This window comes from Oncorhynchus mykiss, chromosome 30 (assembly GCF_013265735.2).
Source record: "Oncorhynchus mykiss isolate Arlee chromosome 30, USDA_OmykA_1.1, whole genome shotgun sequence".
Lineage (NCBI taxonomy): Eukaryota > Metazoa > Chordata > Actinopteri > Salmoniformes > Salmonidae > Oncorhynchus > Oncorhynchus mykiss.
The window spans coordinates 10142703-10165527 of record NC_050570.1 but is presented as its reverse complement, the minus strand read 5'-3'; the positions used below and the strand labels follow the sequence as shown (position 1 = coordinate 10165527).

Sequence of the window (22825 nt, the reverse complement as noted above, 5' to 3'; positions counted from 1 at the left end):
TACTACAGTTTAACCAGCTCAGCTATAGACTACACCAGCATGACTAGTATCTATGTGGACCCTACTACAGTTTAACCAGCTCAGCTATAGACTACACCAGCATGACTAGTATCTATGTGGACCCTACTACAGTTTAACCAGCTCAGTTATAGACTACACCAGCATGACTAGTATCTATGTGGACCCTACTACAGTTTAACCAGCTCAGCTATAGACTACACCAGCATGACTAGTATCTATGTGGACCCTACTACAACTTAACCAGCTCAGCTATAGACTACACCAGCATGACTACTATCTATGTGGACCCTAGTACAGTTTAACCAGCTCAGCAGTACCATTATCACTATTGAGCCAAACCCCAGGATAGAGTGGCTGAGTGAATGTGGTCTGGACTCTGTGGAGGAGCGTCATTGTGTCAGAGACACTGTAGAAGGACAGAGTACCTGCCTTGTGATCCAGGTACACTCCTACTCTGAAGGACCGAGGGCCTGATACTTTAGTCACAACATGATTGTGTCTGAGACAATAACCACCACTAGAGCATTGTAAACTCCAGGACTTGTCATTCAATCCAAATGCGTTACCTCTCCCTGTTCTGCTGATGTCTTTATATGAGACTGCTATAATAACCCACCGTCCACTCCACTCCACCTCCCAGTAACAGCGTCCTGACAGACCCTCTCTAGACAGCACCATCAAGTCATTTGTGAATCTGTCTGGATGATCAAGATATGGTTGGACTTGGCCTGTATAGGTCACCTTTCTGTTCCCTTCAGACAGAGAGAGGCGTGTGTGTGCTGTGTCTGGGTCCAGTGTGAGCTGACAGGAATCTGGGAGAAGAGCAGAGCAGAGACCAATGAGGGGAGTTAGAACAATAAGTTAAGTCAGATACTGTATCTACCCTGTCTTTGATTAGAGCAGAGCAGAGATCAGAGAAATATGAGTCAGATAGATACCCAGTATTTTATTAGATATACTATTGATATCTATCTATCTACAGTATCTATATGTCTATCTATCTATCTATCGATATTTCTATAGGAGTTGTGTGTCAGTAAAAATAGGCTATTTGTTACTTCAGAATAAAGAGACTCACATTGTAACAACTGTTCTCTGGTCTTGGGCTCTGGAGGCAGTACAACATCCACTATATTCACTACAGACACAAAAACACATTGACAGAGAGAGGGAATGTTATCATTATACCATATTCCACATGTATATGACTAGTTGGGAACTTTCAATGGTCTAAAGTTGATGTTCTTATTATTTTCAACACACCTGTAGTGGAGATCTTGGTCCATTCTCCTTTAAGGAAGTCTTCTAGTTTCTCTCTCAGTTCAGACACAGTCTTACTCACATCTCTAAAGTACTGAAGAGGACGGACAACGATGCTGGGTAAGTCTGAAGATACACTGATACTGGAGAGAGCCTGATAATGCTGGAGAGAGAGAGAGAGTACTTTAGAGAGAGAGAGAGAGAGACACACACACACACAGAACAGAACTGAAGTTTCACAATGTGTTCATTTTCATATCACATGTAACAAGGCAGTTTAGTTACCTGGAGGAAATGGATGTGATCCTCTGTGTGTGAGAGCTGCTCCAGTTGAATGCTTCTCTTCCTCAGCTCTGCTATCTCCTGTTCCACTTGTTCCAGGAGTCCTTCAGCTTGACTCACTTGAGCCTTCTCTTGGGCTCTGATCAGCTTCTTCACCTCAGAGCGCCTTCTCTCAATGGAGCGAATCAGCTCAGTAAATATATTATCACTGTCCTCCACTGCTGCCTGTGCAGAGTGCTGTTAAGAGAGAGAGAGGCTCCAGATTAAACAGTCTATTCTCTCTCTAACTGGAAGCCCAGATAGCCTGTTCCCCAGAGTGGGGCTCAGCGTGATTGGAGAGGTCTCTCTCAATTCAATTCAGGGCTTTATTGGCATGGGAAACATATGTTTGTTTACATTACCAAAGCAAGTGAAATAGATAATTACATTACACTCACAAAAGTTCCAAAATAATAAAGACATTTCAAATGTCATTATGTCTATATACACTGTTGTAACGATGTGCAAATAGTTAAAATACAAAAGGGAAAATAAATATGGGATGTATTTACAATGGTGTTTGTTCTTCACTGGTTGCCCTTTTCTTGTGGCAACAGGTCACATATATTGCTGCTGTGATGGCACACTGTGGTATTTTACCAAATAGATATGGGAGTTTATCAAAATTGGATTGGTTTTCAAATTATTTTGTGGGTCTGTGTAATATGAGGGAAATATGTGTTTCTATGGTCAAACATTGGGCAGGAGGTTGGGAAGTGTTTCTCAGTTTCCACCTCATTTTGTGGGCAGTGTGCACATAGCCTGTCTTCTCTTAAGAGCCATGTCTGCCTACGGCGGCCTCTCTCAATAGCAAAGCTATGCTCACTGAGTCTCTACATAGTCAAAGCTTTCCTTAAGTTTGGGTCAGTCAGAGTGGTCAGGTATTCTGCTATTGTGTAATCTCTGTTAAGTAACAAATAGCATTTTAGTTTGCTCAGTTATTTTGTTTGTTCTTTCCAATGTGTCAAGAAATTATCTTTTTGTTTTCTCATGATTTGGTTGGGTCTAATTGTGTTGCTGTCCTGGGGCTCTGTGTGGTCTGTTTGTGAACAGAGCCCTGGGACCAGCTTGCTTAGGGGATTCTTCTCAAGGTTCATCTTTCTGTAGTTGATGGCTTTGTTATGGAAGGTTTGGGAATCGCTTCCTGTTATGTGGTTGTAGAATTTAACAGCTCTTTTCTGGATTTTAATAATCAGCGGGTATTGGCCTAATTCTGCTCTGCATGCATTATTTGGTGTTTTACATTGTACACAGAGGATATTTTTGGTTTTGTCCCATTTTGTGAATTATTGGTTAGTGAGCGGACCCCAGACCTCACAACCATACAGGACAATGGGTTCTATAACTGATTCAAGTATTTTTTGCCAGATCCTAATTGGTATGTCAAATTGTATGTTCCTTTTGATGGCATAGAAGGCCCTTCTTGCCTTGTGTCTCAGATCGTTCATAGCTTTGTGGGAGTTACCTAGGGCGCTGATGTTTAGGCCAAGGTATGTATGTTTTTTGTGTGCTCTAGAACAACGTTGTCTAGACAGAATTTGTATTTGTGTTCCTGGCAACTGGACCTTTTTTGGAACACCATTATTTTTGTCTAACTGAGATTTACTGTCAGGGCCCAGGTCTGGCAGAATCTGTGCAGAATATCTAGGTGCTGCTGTAGTAGGCCCTCCTTGGTTGGGGACAGAAGCAACCAGATCATCAGCAAATAGTAGATATTTGACTTCAGATTCTAGTAGTGAGAGGCCAAGGGCTGCAGACTGTTCTAGTGCCCTCAAGCAAATTTCGCTTTCTCACTCACTGGAGGAGAGAAGTGAAATGGTGTGTCTCCTCTGGTCAACAATACTCACTTTGAAAGACTCCACAGCCTGTTGGAGCTCCTTCAGCTCCTTCTCTCTCTCCTGGAATCTCTGCTGGACCTTCTGCTGACTCATCCCCAGCTGCCTCTGTGGAGAATCACTCTTCAATGAGCTATCAAGCTTTATTTGTCCAGTAGATCAATAGTATAGTCATATGACAGGGCCCATAGAGAGGAAGGTCTAAAATATTGATATAGTACCGTTTCAATATGATATTTATTTGTTGCTATGTGAATGATTACAGTTTTACAGTAGACCTACATGTATCAGGGAGTTTAAGCTAAACATTACAATGGTTATACATTTGGAGCATCTAGGTTAAGAAAATCTATATCCTCAAGGTTTGTGTTCATATTTGTTCTGCTGAGGATCGATTTCATTTGAATTCTCTCATATTCAAACAGTCTTAGTTCCTAATGTGTCTTTAATTCTTTGCTTATCAGACAGTCACCAACAAGTTGTTCTGGTCTTACCTGTTTCTCAGTCCTCTCTGCTGTAGCTGACACTGTATCATGGCCTTTATGTTCATCCATTGTACACAGATAACAGATACACTGCTGATCGGTACGACAGAAAACCTCCAGCAGTTTGTCATGATGAGAGCAGATCTTCTCCTGTAGTTGTGCGGTGGCTTTGACCAGCTTGTGCTTCTTGAAAGCAGGAGATTCATAGTGAGGTTGGAGGTGAGTCTCACAGTAAGAGGCCAGACATGCCAGACAGGACATGAGGGCTTTCTGCTTTCTGGTCCCAGTGCAGAAATCACACACCACATCTACAGGTTCAGCATAGCACAGAGCAGGAGGGGGAGCAGCCTGGAGTCCTGTCTCCTTCAGTTTCTCCACCACCTCAGCCAACATGTTATTTTTCCTCAGAGTGGGCCTTGGAGTGAAGGTCTGTCTGCACTGAGGACAGCTATAGCCTTTCAGAACACCCTGATCCCAGCAGCCCTCAATACAGTTTCTACAGTAACTGTGTCCACAGGGGATGGTGATTGGTTCCTTCAGTAGATCCAGGCAGACAGAACAACAGAACTGGTCCTGGTCCAGCAGAACTGCCTGCTGAGCCATTTGGATGGTTGTTCACTCTCACACAGACAGACGACACAGAGACTCAGATAAGTTTCGTTTTCTCAGAAGAGAGTTTGTGGGAGGGGGAGGGACTTCCTGGTTCTGTCAGAGGGGTGTGTTTAGAGGGAGGGAGAAAGGGAGGGGTTCGAGAGAGAGAGAGAGAGAGAGAGACAGTTTTGTTCCTAGTGCTGGGTTCTATCTTGAAATAATTTAAAATATCCTTATTCATGTTAACATATTAGAACTGGGTGTATGCAAATGTACTGAGTGAGAAAGGGGAGTGCAGAACGTTTACATTCTGTCAGAACATGTTATAGTTAAATCTCATGTATCCTATGGAGAGGAGAAGGGCAACGGTCTGGTTTCCGTCACTGATAAAGTAGGACAGCCGCGAGTTAAGAAGGAGTGAGGAATGTGGGCAGGGGTAAGGTCAGATATTGTGAGGAGGAACAGTCCTATGACATACAAACATAGGAGGCAGGACCATGACAACACCAATGAGAGGAACCACTTAAGTTCATGCCTAGCAACAGAGATGTATTGGCTGTCTAGATGTGCAAGGATTTGACTCTGACCAGTAGAGGGTATAAATATATTTACTTGTGGAAACATGTCTTTTTCTTTTCAGCTGGGTGAATAAGCTTGGTTTGAGCTTTTTCTAGTCATCCGTTTGAGTTTTTAACTCTGATTGTCAGAACCTAACAGTTGGCGTTGTCAGCATGATTCACCACGATTTATAGTCAAACTGGAGAGTCTGCGTCAGTGAAACAGGAGCCGGCACATAAAAAACAATGTAGATAAAGTTTCTAGAAGAGAGTCGTAAGCTGAATACAAACTACCGGATACAGATCTGAAAATCCTGAGTTTATTCAGTAGGCCGACTGTAAATACTACCGGTAGACCTAGGGATTGGGGGCCCTAGGGGGCCTGAGCAGGGTAGTCCCTGCAGAGGGTAAGTCCGAGGGGGTGAATCCTGATTGGGTTGGTTCCTGCGAGTAACATAAAGAACAGAGTAAGTCCCGGAAGGTAAGTCAGAGCAGCCTGGTACCTACAGAGGATAAGTCATAAGGGGTAAATCCTTAAAGGGGGGGGGGGGGGGGGGGGGGGGTGAAAGGTCCAGCCGCGGTGGCTGTAAGGCCGTAGAGTGTGTGTGCATGGATAAATTGTTATGCTTGTGTACTAGTATGGTAGGTTGTAGAGGAGGTAGTCCATGGAGAAGGACAACAGGAGGGTATGTGGATGGTGATAAGAAGGTTACCTATAAGTTCTGGAGGAGAGACACATTCATGGTTAGAAAAGCTCAAATATTTTCTAAAGTTGTTTGAACACGATTTGTGTGTATTAGCAGTAGCAATAAGGAGAGAGTTTGTGAACTGTGAATAAGTGTGGTTACGTGTGTAAGCATGACACTGGTATAAGACATTAGGTCACCTGTATTCTCCATGAGTAAATTGGCAGATACTTCAGTATTGTCTCGAATACAAGGTATCAGGTGCCGTGACCAATTAATAGGCACAAATACCACAGCTATTCTCCGGGGAAGTGGGTATCACTATTTTGGAAAGTAGTTGATAGAGGGCTTGTATTAGAGCCATGAATTAGGAAATCTAAATGCCCTGGACAGCGTCGAGAGAGGTGCAGAAGTAGCCACCATTGAGATCCGTGGTTCCTGAAACTCCCGTAAAAGGGAGAACAGAAGAGGAAATACAGAAAAGCCATAGATGTGCTGAAAGAAGTGCACAAGCATTCTACCAATTTGGCTTGAATAAAAATATTTTATTGGGAGCAAACTGGATAAAATTGGTCAGCATTTCACTGCTGACAGAAAATTCCAATCTAATAAAGAATTCCGAGATGCTATTGTGAGTTGTCACAATGACATGGAAGAAAATAATCTAAAGCTAAATACGCAATCCGTTTTGATGTGGATCAACAAGCAGCGTTCTATAAACAGAAATGCAAAACCGATAAAACCAAAAATAATAGATGTACTCAGGGGGAAAAAAAGACTAGGTACATGTGAGTACATTGATAGAATGTGTACGTCTGCTTTGATGGCAGGTTTGAAACCTGTTATCAAAATGGCTATTGTGGGGGTAGTGGACCAACGTTTTCGTTTGGATGAAATAGTGCAGGAGGCTTTGAGAGTGGAATCCAATTCCGCTCACTGCAGGAGGCTTTGAGAGTGGAATCCAATTCCGCTCACTGCAGGAGGCTTTGAGAGTGGAATCCAATTCCGCTCACTTTGCAGCCGTGCGGTTAATATGGACACCGTGGTTTTAATGGCCAAAGTAAGACGAAGAAACAGGGAGAGAAAAGAAGCTGAAAAATACCAAAGCATATTCAACAGAAATTGTATTTGAATTCTATAATTTTGCGTTAGGATATTGAATTTTAATTTCATATTTTAGAATTTGTAATGCACAAATTGAATCATAGAATTCATCATTTGAACTTGTATTTCATGATTTGAAACTGAATTGAATTAATATTTCATTCAGTTTTAAAATTCAATTTCAATGTAATTTAATATTTATATATTCTGTTTCAATATGGTAGATATTGCATTCACTGTCTGTGTATCAACTTTACAAGCAACTATTCAAGTTTATCAAAGTTTCATATATTCAACTTCACAGATGCATTCAGATATCTATATTCAGATTCAAAACCAGAGACTTAAAAAGTAAAACCTGTTTTTGCTTTGTCATAATGGGGTATTGTGTGTAGATTGAAGAAAAAAAACGATTGAATCAATTTTAAAATAAATCTGTAACGTAACACAATGTGGAAAAAGTCAATGGGGTCTGAATACTTTCTGAATGCACTGTAGATGTGTCCCAGAGCCATACAAAGAGATGTATCTGTTACGCTGGTTAGGCAGCCTTAGTTGTGGAGCACAGCAGTGCTAGCAGCAGTGCTTTGAGTCAGGTACCAAACCACCATTTCTAATTGAACATCGAAAACCAGATCGAAAGTAATAAGTAGAAATTATAATGGCCCATTATTTGTTAATAACTGTCCTTTTTCTGGCCAGGATGCTCTTGATGGTGAAGCTGTAGAACTTTTGAGGATCTGAGGAACCATGCCAAATCTTTTCAGTCTCCTAAGTTTTGTCGTGCCCTCTTCACGACTGTCTTGGTGTGCTTGGACCATATTCGTTTGTTGGTGATGTGGACACCAAGGAACTTGAAGCTCTCAACCTGCTCCACTACAGCCCTGTTGATGAGAATGGGGACGTGGTCGGCCCTCCTTTTCCTCCAAGTCCACAATCATCTCTTTTGTCTTGATCATGTTGAGGGAGAGGTTGTTGTCCTGGCACCACACGGCCAGGTCTCTGACCTCCTCCCTATAGGCTGTCTCGTCGTTGTTGATGATCAGGCCTACCACTGTTGTGTCATCTGCAAACTTAATGACGGTGTTGGAGTCATGCCTGGCCGTGCAGTCATGAGTGAATAGGGAGTACGGGAGGGAACTGAGCCTGCACCCCTGAGGGGCCTCCGTCTTGAGGATCAGCGTGGCAGATGTGTTGTTACCTACCCTTACCACCTGGGGGATCCAGTTGCAGAGGGAGGTGTTTAGTCCCAGGGCCCTTAGCTTAGTGATAAGCTTTGAGGGCACTATAGTGTTGAATGCTGAGCTGTAGTCAATGAATAGCATTCTCACATAGGTGTTATTTTTGTCCAGGTGAGAAAGGGTAGTGTGGAGTGCAATAGAGATTGCGTCATCTGTGGATCTGTTAGGGCGGTATGCAAACCGGAGTGGGTCTAGGGTTTCTGGGATAATGGTGTTGATGTGAGCCATGACCAGCCTTTCAAAGCACTTTATAGCTACAGACGTGAATGCTACAGGTCGGTGGTCATTTAGGCAGGTTACCTTAGTGTTCTTGGGCACAGGGACTATGGTGGTCTGCTTGAAACATGTTGGTATTACAGACTCAGACAGGGAGAGGTTGAAAATGTTGGTGAAGACACTTGCCAGTTGGTCAGCGCATGCTAGGAGTACACGTCCTGGTAATCCGTCTTGCCCTGCGGCCATGTGAATGTTGACCTGTTTAAACGTCTTACTCACATCAGCTGTGAAGAGCGTGATCACACAGTCATCCGGAACAGCTGGTGTTCTCATGCATGTTTCAGTGTTACTTGCCTTGAAGCGAGATTAGAAATAATTTAGCTTGTCTGGTAGGCTCGTGTCACTGGGCAGCTCTCGGCTGTGCTTCCCTTTGTAGTCTGTAATTAGTTTGCAAGCCCTGCCACATCCAACGAGCGTCAGAGAAGGTGTTGCACGATTCGACCTTTGTCCTGTATTGATGCCTTGCCTGTTTGATGGTTGGTCGGGGGCATAGCGGGATTTCTTATGGACATCTGGGTTGGAGTCCCGCTCCTTAAAAGTGGCAGTTCTACCCTTTAGCTCAGTGCGGATATTGCCTGCAACCCATGGCTTCTGGTTGGGGTATGTACGTACAGTCACTGTGGGGACGACGTCATCAGTGCACTTATTGATGAAGCCAGTGACTGACGTGGTGTACTCCTCAATGCCATCAGAAGGATCATGGAACATATTCCAGTCTGTGCTAGCAAAACAGTCATGTAGCTTAGCATCTGCTTTATCTGACTTGCTTCATTGACATTCATTTTCAGGTTTCTCCAGAGATGTTGGATCGGGTTCAAGTCCGGGCTCTGGCTGTGCCACTCATGGACATTCAAGCACTTGTCCAGAAGCCACTCCTGTGTTGTCTTGGCTGTGTGCTTAGGATCTCTCTGCACTTTGCTCTGTTCATCTTTCCCTTGATCCTGACTAGTCTCCCAGTCCCTGCCGCTGCAAATAATCCCCACAGCATGATGCTGCCACCACCATGCTTAACCAAAGGGATTGTATTGGCCAGGTGATGAGCGGTACTTGGTTTCCTCCAGACATGACCCGTGGCATTCAGGTCAAAGAGTTCAATGTTGGTTTCATCAGACCAGAGAATCTTGTTTCTCATGTTCTGAGAGTCCTTTAGGTGCCTTTTGGCAAAATCCACTCTGGCCACTCTACCATAAATGCCTGATTGGTGGAGTACTGCAGAGATGGTTGTCCTTCTGGAAGGTTCTCACATCTCCACAGCTCTGTCAGAGTGACCATCGGGTTCTTAGTCACCTCTCTGACCAAGGCCCTTCTCCCCCGATTGCTCAGTTTGGCCGGGGGGCCAGCTCTAGGAAAAGTCTTGTTGGTTATAAACTTTTTTTAAGAGTGATGGAGGCCTGTGTTCTGTGTTTTTGGGGACCTTCAATGCTGCAGAATATTTTTGGTACACTTTCCCCAGATCTGTGCCTCAACACAATCCTGTCTCTGACCTCTACGGGCAATTCCTTCGACCTCTTAGCTTGGTTTTTGCTCTGACATGCACTGTCAACTGTGGGACTTTATATAGACAGGTGTGTCCCTTTCCAAATCATGTCCAATCAATTGAATTTACCACAGGTGGACTCCAATCAAGTTGTAGAAACATCTCAAGGATGATCAATGAAACAGGATTCACCTGAGCTCAATTTCGAGTCTCATAGCAAAAGGGTCTGAATACTTCATTTCTTAAACATGTTTTCACTTTGTCATTATGGGGTATTTTGTGTAGATTAATGAAGAAAAAATATAATTTCATCAATTTTAGAATAAGGCTGTAATGTAACAAAATGTGAAGAACGTTAGGGTGTCTGAATACTTTCTGAAGGCACTCCTATATACAGTGTGGCTCTGGGTGTAATGATGGATATTGTGTTGGTTTCAGTCTGTAAAGGGTTGGGTGGACCAGAGATTGGTCAGACCTGTTTGTTTCAGTCTGTAAAGGATTGGATGGATCAGAGAATGGCCAGACCTGTTGGTTTCAGTCTGTAAAGGATTGGATGGATCAGAGAATGGTCAGACCTGTGGACAGAAGCTACTGTAGTCAGACATGCAACTAGGAATAATGTAGAAGAATATCCACGGTATTTGGTATAGTAGAAAATATCCATGCTATTAAGCATAGAAGAATATCCATGGTATTAAGTATAGAAGAATATCCATGGTATTAAGTATAGAAGAATATCCATGGTATTAAGTATATCCATGGTATTAAGTATAGAAGAATATGCATGGTATTAAGTATATCCATGGTATTAAGCATAGAAGAATATCCATGGTTTTAAGTATAGAAGAATATGCATGGTATTAAGTATAGAAGAATATGCATGGTATTAAGTATATCCATGGCATCAAGTATAGTAGAATATACATGGTATTAAGTATAGAAGAATATCCATGGTATTAAGTATAATAGAATATCCATGGTATTAAGTATAGAAGAATATCCATGATATTAAGTATAATAGAATATCCATGGTATTAAGTATATCCATGGTATTAAGTATAGAAGAATATCCATGGTATTAAGTATAATAGAATATCCATGGTATTAAGTATAGTAGAATATACATGGAATTAAGTCTAGAAGAATATCCATGGTATTAAGTATAATAGAATATCCATGGTATTAAGTATAGAAGAATATCCATGATATTATGTAAGTCCATGGTATTAAGTATAGAAGAATATGCATGGTATTAAGTATATCCATGGTGTTTAGTATATCCATGGTATTAAGTATAGTAGAATATACATGGTATTAAGTATAATAGAGTATACATTGGATTAAGTACAGTATAAGTAGAAAATATCCATGGTATTAAGCATAGAAGAATATCCATGGTATTAAGTATAGAAGAATATGCATGGTATTAAGTATAATAGAATATGCATAGTATTAAGTATAGAAGAATATGCATGGTATTAAGTATATCCATGGTATTAAGTATAGTAGAATATACATGGTATTTAGTATAGTAGAATATACATGGTGTTAAGTTTAGTAGAATATCCATGGTATTAAGTATAGTAGAATATCCATGGTATTAAGTATAGTAGAATATCCATGGTATTACGTATAGAAGAATATCCATGGTATTACGTATAGAAGAATATCCATGGTATTACGTATAGTAGAATATCCATGGTATTAAGTATAGAAGAATATCCATTGAATTGAATTAATTTTGGGTAACAGACATATACAACAAAATGTACAATGTGAACCCAGAGGATATCACTTGAAAGTATTAATTAAAACGCTTGTTTCCAAAGTGGTCCTCGATGGTAAAACAATAACACATATAATGATGAAAAGGCAAGACAAAAGTACGAACAACCATAAATACATACATTTATATTGACATGCTAAAAAGTGGCACTACTCAATGCATTTTCCCCTAACTTTAAAAATCACATTAAAACATTATTTTCATACCTATCATTCAAATAAATACACCTGACATTTAGCGTATACCTGATAACATTTTGCATAACCTGCATTCTCTTTTTCAGCTTTTTTGATAGCCCACTATACCAAGCAGAGCAGCATAATGAAAATGACACTGAATGAAGGTTGAGACAAGCAGTTTCTTGACTTTGATGTTAAAATATCTGGTGTTACCCATATAACAATTAAAATGTGTTCACCATTTTAGCAGCAATCAGGTCTCCAGAAATGGATTGATCTAGGGACACACCAAGATAAGTCACACTTGTTTTAGATTCAATCTCCTTGCCTGCACAGTTTACCTTTATCTTGTCAGCCCTAAGCAATCTAAGTTTTGTTCCAAGCAAAATCAATTCAGTTTTTCCCAAATGTCACAACAATTTGTTGTCAGTCAACGAATCTCTAACAAAATGCAATTCCTTCCTGATGGTCTCCTCTATGTAAATTGTATCCTTCCCTGATACCAGTATGGCTGAGTCGTCAGCATAAAGTAGGAGTTTGCAATTTACTGTATCTGGCAAATCATTAACGTATATAAGAAATAAGAGGGCCTAAAATGGATCCCTGCGGTACTCCACAGGATATTTATTTGGCCTCTGACAGAACATCACCAACATTACATTCTTGTGTTCTGTTGGTCAGAGAAGACCTAAACCAATTCACTGCTACATCATTTAGACACTTGCATTTCAGTTTCATTAGGAGAAAATTATGGTTCACAGTGTCAAAAGCTTACTGCAATTCTAACATGACCATACCTGTAGTTCCCCTTCTCACTTTTCCTGCTAGATGTGGTCAAAAAGGCAGATAAGCTGTTCTAAAGCCAAATTGGAGTTCATAAAGAAGTTTGTGCTCGAGAAGTTATCCCCAAGATGATTAAAAACGAATCTCTCAACAACTTTGGATAAGGTGCTGAGGATCGTCACAGGCCTGTAGTTTCCTATATTTGTTTTACTGCTCTTCCTGTGGAACGGAACCATGATATTAAGCAGTGGTGGAAAACGTACCCAATTGTAATACTTCAGTGAAAGTAAAGATATATTAATAGAAAATGACTCAAGTAAAAGTTAAAGTCCAAGTAAAATAACACTTGTGTAAAAGTCTACAAGTATTTGGTTTTAAACATACTTAAGTATCAAAAGTTAATGCAATTGATAAAATGTACTTAAGCATCAAAAGTAAAAGTATAAATAATTTCAAATTCCTTATTAAGCAAACCAGACAGCACGTTTTACTTGTTTAAAAAAAAAAATTACAGATAGCCAGGGGCACGCGCCAACACTCACACTATTTACAAATGAAGCATTTGTGTTTAGTGAGTCCGCCAGATCAGGCAGTAGGGATGACCAGGGATGTTCTCTTGATAAGTGTGTGAATTGGATCATGTTCCTGTCCTGCTAAGCATTCAAAATGTAATGAGTACTTTTGGGTGTCAGGAAAACGTATGGAGTAAAAAGTACATTATTTTCTTTAGGAATGTAGTGAAGTAAAAGTTGTCAAAAAAAAAAAAAGTAGAGTAAAGATACCAAAAAAAGCTACTTAAGTAGTACTTTAAATGATTTAAACTTAAGTACTTTACACCACTGGTATTAAGTATAGTAGAATACCCATGGTATTAAGTATAGTAGAATACCCATGGTATTAAGTATAGATCTGTGGTATTAATGTTGAATATCCATGGTATTACCTCACAAATCCATGGATTTTGTTCCTAATCTGTGATCCTCGTACTTACTCTCACACAAAGACAAGCACTCACACACAAATACAGTAAACAGACAGTCACCACTAAGATAAATGAAATGCCAATACTACTATTGTCAGTATCAACCACAATGGAATAAATAACATTTACAGTCCACATCAACAGGGTGTTTTTGTTCAAAGAGGAAGAATGGCAGTTTATGGCAGGTTAAAAAAAGGTGGCCAATATTGAATTACAGTTCAATAATAGTTTCTTAATTAACAAAATCCAATTAAAACGAATGTAATACTGAAAATAACTATTTATGCCTTCATTGCCATTGATGTGAAGCCAATAGGAGTCTATCTGTGTATGGGCAATTATTAATGTAAGGAATGAATCGGCAAGGCTATTTATTATCAAGGTAAATTTGAACTTATTGAGGTTGACATACTATCAAGCAGCATGTCAAAATAGGCATTCATTTGACCTTTATTTTCCCACCTCTGTAAACTATTCAACCAAATGTATTTTAAACATGTTTCTCCAAAGAAGCGATGCCACCGGGTAGCCTACCTAACTAGGTAGAAAACAAAATACTGCACACATTCTGCTAATATTCAGGAACAAAAACTCTTCCCACTTCTCCCAAAGCACATCCCATCTAGAACTGTGCCGTGGTTGTCAATAGGTTATAATGAACTAATAACGAAGAGTGGATTGTCCACAGAATGTCTGGTTCAGATTCTTTCAAGTCTTGTCGGTTGTGCTGGCTGCTCCTGTCAGCTACAGAATGCCACAACTAGAAGTGGGTCAAAATCAAAAGGCTACATTCTAATTGGATTAGCTATTGTCCGGAAATTGTTGGACTGGGTGTGTGTTGGGAAATCCGGAGGTCTGACAACACATTAAAACAGACTAAAACTGATTCACTGCGAGATTTATATATACACACACGCAAACACACAGATCCACACACAGAAAAAGCTTCCGGGCCTGCTAAGAGCGTGCAGGTAAGTGTTGCTGGTGACCGGGGGGTAGAGGTAGGCTGTCTCCTGGTAGTACTGGCAATGCTTGACCTCCAGGGGGCACTGCTACTGTAGCGCCGCCATCTAAAGACAAGTTAACACATCATCCCCGTGTTTGAAACAGATAGGGGCAAATCCTAACTTCCTCTTCAGTCAAATGTTGACTTGGTCTCCCATTGACATCAATGCATGACTACTTAAGTGGAAGTTAGGATTCGACCAATAGTTATTATTAATGATGGTAATACCAGTCTATGAAAGAGGATATTATAACTGAAGGCAACTTGAACTAACCTTTAACCTCAATGGCGGCGTTTGCTTTTTCCGATTTTATTATCTGCATGTGTTCCACAGCCTGAGGAGAAGACAGACAAGAGAAGAAGTTATCCACCAACAACATGGGAGAGTGATGACTCAGTTCAATTTTTTTTTACAATTAACAAAATTGTAGATGAAACAGCTCTCTTTTGTTGAGGGTGAGCCAATGTCACACAATAAACAGTCAAATTACAAGTCACTTATTTATTAAGTTGGTTACCCCTCTAATACTGAAGGTACTTGATTCTACTGTGTCAAAGCTCTGCTGCTGTGTGCTGCAGATGCATTTTGTGTCAAACTGGTACGTTAGTTGTTAATGGATTGTTAGCTGTTTATGCTAACATTTTGTAAATGATAACATTGCTATGCGCTACTGTTTTATGTTACCTGCTGCAGCTCAGCTTTCTGGGCATTGAGCTTCTCCTGCTGTCTCTCCAGCTCCTCCTTCTGTTTCTGCAGATCTGAGTTCTTCTGGTTGAGGTTGCTCTCCTCCTGGGCCAGCTGCTCCTCAAACAACTTCATCTCCTCGTCAGTGTACGCGGGAGCCTGCTCCAGAGTCTGAGGAGGAGACGAGAGGAGAGGGTAGAAGCTCCATTACTGCATAGCCTCTCAGAGTTAGGATCAACAACATGTCTGTACTCTTGACCACCTCAGGTGGCAGCAGGTGGTGGCGGCCTGTCTCTTACCTCCCAGCTGTCTGGCTCTAAGAACTCTTTCTTGTTTGTGGACATCAGGAACTCCTCCAGGGAGACCAGTCTGTCCTTGTTGGTGTCTACCTGAGTACAGACGAAAGGAAGTCAATGTCAGCAAGTAGGTTGACTGAAGAAGCAGTGGGGTAAAATCCGGAAAACTGTTGGCTGTGTGAATGACTCAGTGACCCCATCATACCCCACCCCTCGTATCAGCTCACCTCATTCATGACGTGTTCCCTCATGCGCAGTCTCTCCTCCTCCATCTCTGTCATGTCATCCTCATCTAGATTGGGTCTGTACATCTTCTCCAGCTACAAAACACAACACACATATTTCAAAACTAGGCCTGCTCCAGCCACACACACACACACACACACACACACACACACACACACACACACACACACACCTCTTTAGTGAACAGGGCTTCAAGCTCCTGCTCATCAATGTAGCTGTCTCCATTGGTGTCTGCAAGACATAATTTCTCAATAGGGTTCATTGTGGTTGGTGTGTCATTTGAGAATGTGAGACAATATTATTTTATTATACTTTTGTTCTGTGTTTTCAAGCTGTGAATAGCTTCTGGTGTGGACTTACCATGGAGTTTGAAGAAGGTCTTGGGGTCAAAGTCATTTGGGTCCAAACCATCTGACTCCTTCCAGACCTCTTTCAGCTGGTCCTGACTGCCCTACACACACACACAATTTGTAGCCTGGTCCCAGATCGGTTTGTGCTGTGAAGCCAACTCTTATGGTTGGCTACAGGTCTACAGCACAAAAAGATCTGAGACCAGGCTAATGAATTTGGGGTTTAATGTCACTGAAATGTCTGGGGGGGGGGTTGATTATCAAGGTAAATGCCTCACAGGGTGGTGGATTTTGGGTTTAGTTACAGTATCAAGGCAAACGTCTTACAGGGTGGTTGATTTTCGGATGGTCTGCGTGTTTCTTCCTCAGCTCTTCATAGTGCTGCTCCTCGTCTTTGCGATGCTCCTCGTCAAGGTTCTTCAAGTGCTCCTTCCTCTCGTGCTCCTTCATCATCTCGTACCTCTTAAACTCCTCGTGACGCTTCTGGTCATAGTTCTCCAAGTCATTAGTAGCCTATATATATCAACCAGAAAAAAATAAAGCATTCTTATTCTTCCTATAGCAACCCTAATTTTACCAGGTAAGTGAACATTTTGATAGATCTGTGTAATGAGAAATGATTTGATTAATTATTTTCCAGTATTTGATTTACTGGGATCTGAATTGATATGTAATAAATCAGAAGCGGCCGGTGGCACCCTAATTGGGGAGGACGGGCTCATAGTAACGGTTAGAACGGAACAAATGGAATGGTATTGAACTCAAAACACATGGTTTCTATGGTTTCATTCCATTTACTCCATTCCAGACATTAGTAAGAGTCCTTCTCCCCTCCGCAGCCTCCTATGTAATAAACATGATTTTATGTTCGGGGAGACGCATACAGATACATTCTCTTGGGCAGGGAAACAGGACTTAACCATGTACATTTAAGTACCATATTTAATTAGGTCGTTTTCACTTGTGAGTCTACAATTATCTGTTGTAACTATGTATGCATGTTCTTACCTTTGACCCGTTTTAACTGCCTGTATCAAATGTGTGTCAGTGTTGAATGTTTGATAGTGATTGATGCCAGAGCTGCAGAAGGTACACTGAAAATATCTCTGTGACACAGTGTGGTCCTGTAGTCGCTGATGTTGTGACTTTGTACAAGTCTCTCGGGCTGATGTTTACAGAATATTTGGTACGGTCTGATTAATATAGGTGCCTTCTCAGAGGACTGTTAGACGTGTTCTATGCTTGTGTTCTGGAGGGGTCTCCCTGAATTATTGTATTAAACTGGATTGACTTCCTCAACGACTGCTCTCCTTTTTGTTCACCTGAAAATTGGAATTTAAATAAATACTATACAAGCCCACTGTTCAGTGTCAGAGACCAATAACAACTGGGGAACGAGACCATTAGAGAAGAGAGTGAGAAAGACATGTTCCTGGTGATTAGTTTTAAGTGCAAATGATGGTCCTCTAAACGTTTGTTTTTTCTCACCAGGTGTAGCACATGTACGTGGTGTGCATGGTTAGGGTGAACTTTCCAATACAGCCTCTATTCAAACACAGCAAGTTAGCTTTAAGGCTACAACCCCTTTGGGCTGTTGGCTCAAAATGGATGTCCTCGTTCACCAGAGAGTTGCTTATTCATTCAAGAGACAAGTGCAGAGCAAACATTTTGGTTGTAAGGCCATTGTCAGTGTGTGAACTTTTAAAACTATTTTTCAGTATAGAACCTGGTTTAATTTTGGTACATGCACCACAAGTTCTGAGCACGGTGGTTTTAAGAACCGTTGTGCGGCCATTTTAAATCATTGTATCATGGTGTAGTGCAAAATGGTGTAGTGCTGGCGAAATCAGCTCCAAGGGATTTTCATTTTGGGAAATCTGTTCCCAAGTATTCACACGCATAATAGAGAGGCATGATGTTATACAAATGTAAGCAAGGTTTGAAATTATGCTTTAGTCAAATATATATATATATATATATATATATATATAGTCAACATGGTCTTGCGGTCAATTTGCAGTCTACAAATTATATGTAATTATGTTCCGGTCCTTCGACCATCCACTCAAGAAAAAAAATTGTCCCGAGACTGAATCTAGTTGATGATCCCTGGTGTAGTGCGCATGGACAACATCCCTACCGATTGAATAAGCTTATCCAGGTCCTCCACTTCAAAGGTGTGTGGGTTCATGTGGTTCATGTACTCAAACTGCTTGAGCAGCGCCTTGTGGTTCATTTCTGAGGGGAAAGAGTAGAGAAGGCTCTAATTAGGAGGGAAACTAATACTATACGAGTTAAGTGGTTACAAGTCCCTTGCTGAAAACTGCTGACAAAATGGAGGCTGTATATGATGAGGTAATTGTGTAGTTACAGCTGACGTTTATCCGCAATTCAAATCCTTGTAATTAATGATAGTGACCTTTTCTCTGAAATGTTCCATATTAAAATCCCCTCTTAATAATTAACTAGTCACACCATGTTGACTGATGACACCAAGCAGTTACTGACATTGTGGACATTTGTAGTGCAACGCTAAAAGAATGTGCTAACATTTCACAGGCAGTTGAGAGTTTTTTGATGGCCGACTCAACTGCACGTTAGCTTTGGCAGTGACCACAGCCAAGTATTTCTGGCAGTTCCAATGTAAGCACGGTCTTGGTTGAGTGCAAGACCATGCTCGGTAGTAGAACCTCAACCCCTCTTCGCAAATGTGTCAATATAGACATTTCACAACATGTGACTTTCCTATTTACTTGCACAATAGCCTCAAGGCACTTCCACTTTCCTATGTGACACACTATAGCAATCTTAGGATGTTGGTGGTGCACTGCATCATGTCCTGTCAACTGGACAAACATTCCTGCTCATAGGATGGCAGCCATTTAGACAGGAAATGACATTTTGAATAACAGATACACCAGCGCACCATGCCCTCCCTCAGCGTCTTGTTTGGCTTTGATGAGCGTCCTTAGCCTGTTCACCTCCTGCCTCTTCAGCTCGTCCAGTTTGGTCCTCACTTGATGGCCGACAAAGTCCAGCTCTTTGGCCAGCTTGCCTTGCTGCTCAGAAACAAGAGCAGCCAGACATTTTAGGGCCAATAACAATCAAAGGAAACCGACCAGGCCAGCTGGATCGTGTTCATTAGGGCATGGAACGAACAACAGCTGAAAATGTTTTGCAACAGGAAAATAAAATGAGCATTTCTTATTGGACGAGTACAGGTAGCCCATCTCTGTTTCAGTACGTTTAAAAAAATATATTTGGTGTCTAATGAACACAGCCCTGCAAATGCTATAGCTAATGGGGTACCTTAATGTCCTCCATGTCTGTATTGTGGAGCTTCTCTCTGAAATGCTGGTCCTTCTCCAGGAAATCAATGACTTCCCTGAGGTAGCGGTCATAGTGAAGCCCGGTGTCCTGAAAAAAAAAAAAAATCTAAATCCACATTGTAGTAAGTAAGTGGAAAGGGGAGAGGTTTACATTGGATTCACATGTGGCCTATGATATGTCTAGACCTCCTTCCATTTTCTGCAGTGGTGTATTTCTTTAAGAGCCTTTCCTCTTTCTGACTCATTATTCATGCTCCAAGTGCGTACAAAAACAAATCACGACAGCTGTGACGGAAACAGGTAGTTTCGGTACAATTTTATAAATGACGACAGATGATGTTCGTTCGACATGGTGGGATCTTTTTGTGTCTGTAAAATGTAGTATGCGACAAATGGCGGTGGGAATGCCTTTATGCACAAATATTAATATAATAACCATCCTATCGAAGTAAACTTGGAGTCATGCAATGACACAACTGTAATAAATTATGATGAACTTCACAAAAAATAAAAATCTCGATCTACACACAATGCACCATAACGACAAAGCAAAATCAAGTTTCTAGCAATTTTTGCAACAAAAAAAATAAGAAAACGGAAATATCACATTTACATAAGTAGTTACAACCTTTACTCAGTGCTTTGTCCGGGCCACTCAAGGACATTCAGAGACTTGTCCCGAAGCCACTCCTGCGTTGTCTTGGCTGCGTGCTAAGGGCCGTTGTCCTGTTGGAAGGTGAACCTTAGCCCCAATCTGAGGTCCTGAGCGCTCTGGAGCAGGTTTTCATCAAGGATCTCTCTGCACTCTGCTCCGTTTATCTTTCCCCTCAATCCTGACTAGGCTCCCCAGTCCCTGCCGCTGAAAAACACCCCCACAGCATGATGCTGCCACCACCATGCTTAACCTGGCACCATCCCTACGGTGTTCTTCAGACGTGACGCTTGGCATTCAGGCCAAAGAGTTCAATCTTGGTTTCATCAGATTAGAGAATGTTATTTCTCATGGTCAGAGACTTTAGGTGCCTTTTGGCAAACTCCAAGCGGGCTGTCATGTGCCTTTCCAGAGGATTGGCTTTCGTCTGGCCACTCTACCAGAAAGGCCTGATTGGTGGAGTGCTGCAAAGATGATTGTCCTTCTGGAAGGTTCTCTCATCTCCACAGAGGAACTCTAGAACTCTATCAAAGTGACCAACAGGTTCTTGGTCACCACCCTGACCAAGGCCCTTCTCCCCCGATTGCTCAGTTTGTCCAGCTGTAGGAAGGGTCTAGGTGGTTCCAAACTTCTTCCATTTAAGAATGATGGAGACCACTGTGTTCTTAGGGTCCTTCAATGCTGCAGACATTTTTGGTACACTTCCGCAGGTCTGAGCCTCGACACAATCCTGTCTCAGAGCTCATGGTTTGGTTTTTGCTCTGACACGCACTGTCAACTGTGGGACCTTATATAGACAGGTGTGTGCCTATCCAAATCATGTCCAATCAATTGAATTTACAACAGGTGGACTCCAATCAAGTTGTAGAAACATCTCAAGGATGATCATCTGAATACTTTCCGAATGCACTCCTATATACAGTATGGCTCTGGGTGTAATGATGGATATTGTGTTGGTTTCAGTCTGTAAAGAACAGGGTGGACCAGAGAATGGACAGACCTGTTGGTTTCAGTCTGTAAAGGATTGTGTGGACCAAGGGTCTGAACACTTATGTAAATACGTTTGTTGTTGTTTTGTTATTATAAATGTGGGAAAAAAATCTCCAAACCTGTTTTCGCTTTGTCATTATGGGGTACGGTGTACATTGAATACATTTTAGAATAAGGCTTTAACGTAGCAAAATGTGGAGAAAAAAAATCAAGGGGTCTGAATACTTTCCGAAGGCAATGTAGGTACTGCAACACACACACTCCACTATCCACTCACTACACTCTGTGGTGCCTCCAGTTTCTCCTCTGGGGTTTCCACTTCAGTCTTGTCCACAGCGATGGGCACTGCTTCCACACAGAACCACAGGCTCAGGAGGAGCACAGTGTAGTGGCAGAAGGCTTTACTCCACAACATCTGTGTACAGAGGAGAACATCACATAGCTGAGGTTAATCATTGACTACATAAACAGCTGCTTCAAGAGAAACTATGAGAAATGGCTAATGGTCAAATAGACACATTTCACGGTTGGTTAAATGAACTGACACTAATCTACTATTTCACAGACAGAATGGCAAGATATACAGCATCTATTCGAGCCTATAGGTAAGTCATTGATATTGTGTGTTGCCAAACGATCTCTTCATATATATAGGGCATATTAAATTCCTAAATGTTTCATAGGTAACATGAAGAAACAGGGTTATACTGCATTGTTCTTCAGTAAACATCACCCTCTTACAGTAAACTCACTGGCCTGGGAAACGTGGCCGATGCTTTTGGAACCAGTGAACCCCCACCTCACTATTGACCAACGTGTTGACAAATTAAACTAGTTTAATCTTAATCCCCACAGTAACCTCAACCAGAATAAAACCATGGTGACTGTGCCACTCCCTTGTCTATGGGATAAAAGGGAGCAGGACACGTTTTGGAACGTTCAGATATGTTATGCAGAACAAAAGTGCCTCTCTGACATGTAGAACAAGAAATCATGTTGGTTGCATTTCTATCTGCAGTGTTCAACAACGTTTAGCAACTGAACATAGCCCAGTTCTCTTGGGCTTTGACACCTGAAAGAGAACCCTGTCAACCTGTTTAGGTGTAACATCATGACCACATCAGCAGTAGCAGTCAATAGTGTTGCACTTGTTCTGTTACATATGTTATCCAGCCATCTAATTTTACCAGGTTCATATTGTGGTTCTTTTTTGATAATATTCTAATGAACTCTGGATATATTTGGAAGATATACAGGTAGCAGCATAATAACTATCTAGCTAGGTACTGAAGTGTTGAACAAGTAGGGTGTGGATAGAGCACGCACGATCTCCAACTACTGAAATGTAATTTGTCCATAATAGTATGATACTACATTTAATTGAAAAAACAGAAACAGAAACTTACTTTGACAGTGCCCACCTTTTCAGTTTTTTATTTTTATTTTTTACGTTTGCTATAATTCATCCAACCCTGGAGACAATTCGAAAAGACTGGAGTCTGTTTACAGATGTCATGCACTTTACACTGGCCAGCCTCTTCCTAGTAAGACCAACCGAACGGCTAATTGCCATGGTAACGCCCCGCCCCCAACCATCCTCATTGGGTAGAAATGTTCTCTTTGCTCTGTGAAAAAGTCGCGTTGGCAGCCAGTTGGGCAGAAGTAGTCAGTCAAATTGTTTTCTTGA

General features: G+C 41.4%; 2 protein-coding genes across 2 annotated transcripts; both read right to left on the bottom strand.

The window, feature by feature from the left end:
* Positions 1-261: 261 nt before the first annotated feature.
* LOC110521292 (tripartite motif-containing protein 16) lies at positions 262-4569 on the bottom strand. Its single transcript, XM_021598755.2, has 6 exons — positions 3932-4569; positions 3450-3545; positions 1567-1800; positions 1285-1444; positions 1100-1159; positions 262-833 (listed from the first exon to the last, which is right to left on the bottom strand). Exons 1-6 carry the CDS (start codon positions 4523-4525, stop codon positions 310-312), a joined length of 1668 nt encoding a protein of 555 aa, XP_021454430.2. The 5' UTR covers positions 4526-4569; the 3' UTR covers positions 262-309.
* A 9163-nt stretch (positions 4570-13732) lies between these two features.
* Positions 13733-22697, bottom strand: nucb2b (nucleobindin 2b). Its single transcript, XM_021598752.2, has 13 exons — positions 22545-22697; positions 21416-21553; positions 19477-19584; positions 19094-19226; positions 18308-18405; positions 16495-16680; positions 16178-16268; positions 15990-16048; positions 15799-15891; positions 15575-15664; positions 15276-15446; positions 14865-14925; positions 13733-14654 (listed from the first exon to the last, which is right to left on the bottom strand). Exons 2-13 carry the CDS (start codon positions 21551-21553, stop codon positions 14542-14544), a joined length of 1341 nt encoding a protein of 446 aa, XP_021454427.1. The 5' UTR covers positions 22545-22697; the 3' UTR covers positions 13733-14541.
* Between the last annotated feature and the right edge of the window lie 128 nt (positions 22698-22825).